The sequence below is a fragment of the Episyrphus balteatus genome, chromosome 3 (genome assembly GCF_945859705.1).
Source record: "Episyrphus balteatus chromosome 3, idEpiBalt1.1, whole genome shotgun sequence".
Taxonomy (NCBI): domain Eukaryota; kingdom Metazoa; phylum Arthropoda; class Insecta; order Diptera; family Syrphidae; genus Episyrphus; species Episyrphus balteatus.
Window position 1 is genome coordinate 40,140,422 of NC_079136.1, and position 1,769 is coordinate 40,142,190.

A 1,769-nucleotide genomic window follows, 5' to 3' on the forward strand; every position below is an offset into this window, starting at 1 on the left:
GCGTGTTCAATTTGGCCCATCGCAAGGGAAACTGATTATGTCCAAGCTGGCTAATTATTGTTCGTGGGGGCTTGCAACTGGGTGAGCTCCAATGCAAGCTTATAGAAACACTAGAGGTTCAATCTTGCATACTAATTAGCTTAGGGGTAGGGGCTTACGTCGTCGTTAACTCCGGCTACTGGGGCTTACTCTTCAGCTTGCTATCAGTGGAAATGGAAAACGAAGACGAAAAGGAACGTGGTGGTGCGTCGCGTCGTCGGTTGCTCTTGCAATACAGCTATACTCTGATTGATTGAGTGTTTTGCTTCTAAAGCTTTTTGGCCAACGAGGTGAGCTATATGCAAACACACAAAAGTGGCAAAGAGACCATCGCAGTATTGGCTAAAATCAGGTGTAGAGTCATATTGCTCAGAGTGTTTTGGGAGCGGCAGTATAAAATCAAGGGCTCCCCAACAATTTGATATCATTCACAGATTGTCCACGCTCAGCAACTTATTAAAAAAGTGCACCCGCGATCGATTCGGAGAGTTCCCTTTTTTCTTACTTTCGATTATTTTCATTCGTTTCGGTTTAACGTGTTATCGTACAAACATGGCATTCCGAGTATCCTATTTGATTTTTATTGGCTGTGTTATGGTGACGTTGGTTAATGCCGCAGCCATTGACAACTCCGTGTACAGTGTTGAGCCAAGGATTCGGTCCAGTGAAGAATTAATCTCGAATATTGTTTCTGATTGTTTCCATGCTGATGCCATGCATTGCATGAAAGAGCGAGTGTTGATCTTTTTGAATAGCATGGCTGGAGTCGATGAAGAACAGGGACGTTCATTTTCCGAGGATAACATCGAAAAAGTTATTGTGGATCGTGTTGGAAGAATTTTGAACACAAATGAGTTCCGTTTGCAATTGCCTCAGACATTCTTCCAAAGCTCGGTGATGACTTATCGTGCTGATCGTGGATTTGACTTGGAGTTACCGACCGAGGGTGAAGGTTAGCTTGACGAAATTTTCTCTTAACCTTCCTTTTTGTAATTATTCCTCACTCTTTTCATTGTAGCTCGAGGACTTTTATTAAAGAAGAAGCTTCTTTTGCCAGTTCTCTTATTGATGAAGCTTAAAATGAAGCTTTTGATGCCATTGATTGTTATGTTGGTTGGACTTAAGGCCACAAAAGCTTTGATCTTATCGAAAATCGCTATTAAGTTGGTACTTGGATTCCTTATCTACAATTTGGTGAAGAAACTGGGAGGTATGAAGATGAACATGATGCCAATGATGCCAATGCCAGAGCCAATGACCGCTTATGGTGCACCAATTTCCAGTACTACAGCTTCATCATACGATCCTGCTAGTTGGGAGCCAATGAGCGGAGGTCCCTATGCCCGTTGGGACTCCACACACTCTGGATCAGCTCATAACTTGGCTTATAGCTCGTATTATCCAAGTAGCTCATCGTATTCATCGGGAAGTTCATCAGGTTCATCGTCATCGTCGAGTGCTAGCTCACCCTCATCAAGCTATAGTAGTTCATCTTAAATAACGATAGTTACTTTTTGATTTGACCGGCGAATATTTATTGTTTCTTCTACTTCTTTCTCTCTCTTTCTTTTATCTTCTTCTTCTATTCATTCATTCTTCTATGGCACATCTTTTGACACACAAAACACGACGAAAATAATGACGATGTATTTATTTATTTATGAAAGGAATATTTTTAGACTTAGTTTTAATTTGAAAACAAAACAAAAAAAAAAGAAAACCAAATAATA

The 1,769-nt window shown here is 40.6% G+C and overlaps 1 protein-coding gene across 1 annotated transcript; it reads left to right on the forward strand.

The window, feature by feature from the left end:
• Positions 1–580: 580 nt before the first annotated feature.
• On the forward strand, positions 581–1,536 carry LOC129916970 (uncharacterized). The gene is made up of 2 exons (XM_055997241.1): positions 581–991; positions 1,058–1,536. The coding sequence occupies exons 1-2, from the start codon at positions 592–594 to the stop codon at positions 1,534–1,536; spliced, it is 879 nt and encodes a 292-aa protein (XP_055853216.1). The 5' UTR covers positions 581–591.
• The last annotated feature ends 233 nt before the right edge of the window (positions 1,537–1,769 follow it).

Coding starts and splice junctions, on each gene's coding strand:
- LOC129916970 (XM_055997241.1), top strand. CDS start 592: ATGGCATTCCGAGTATCCTATTTGATTTTTATTGGCTGTGTTATGGTG. Junction 992..1,057: donor GTTACCGACCGAGGGTGAAG/GTTAGCTTGACG, acceptor TTTTCATTGTAG/CTCGAGGACTTTTATTAAAG.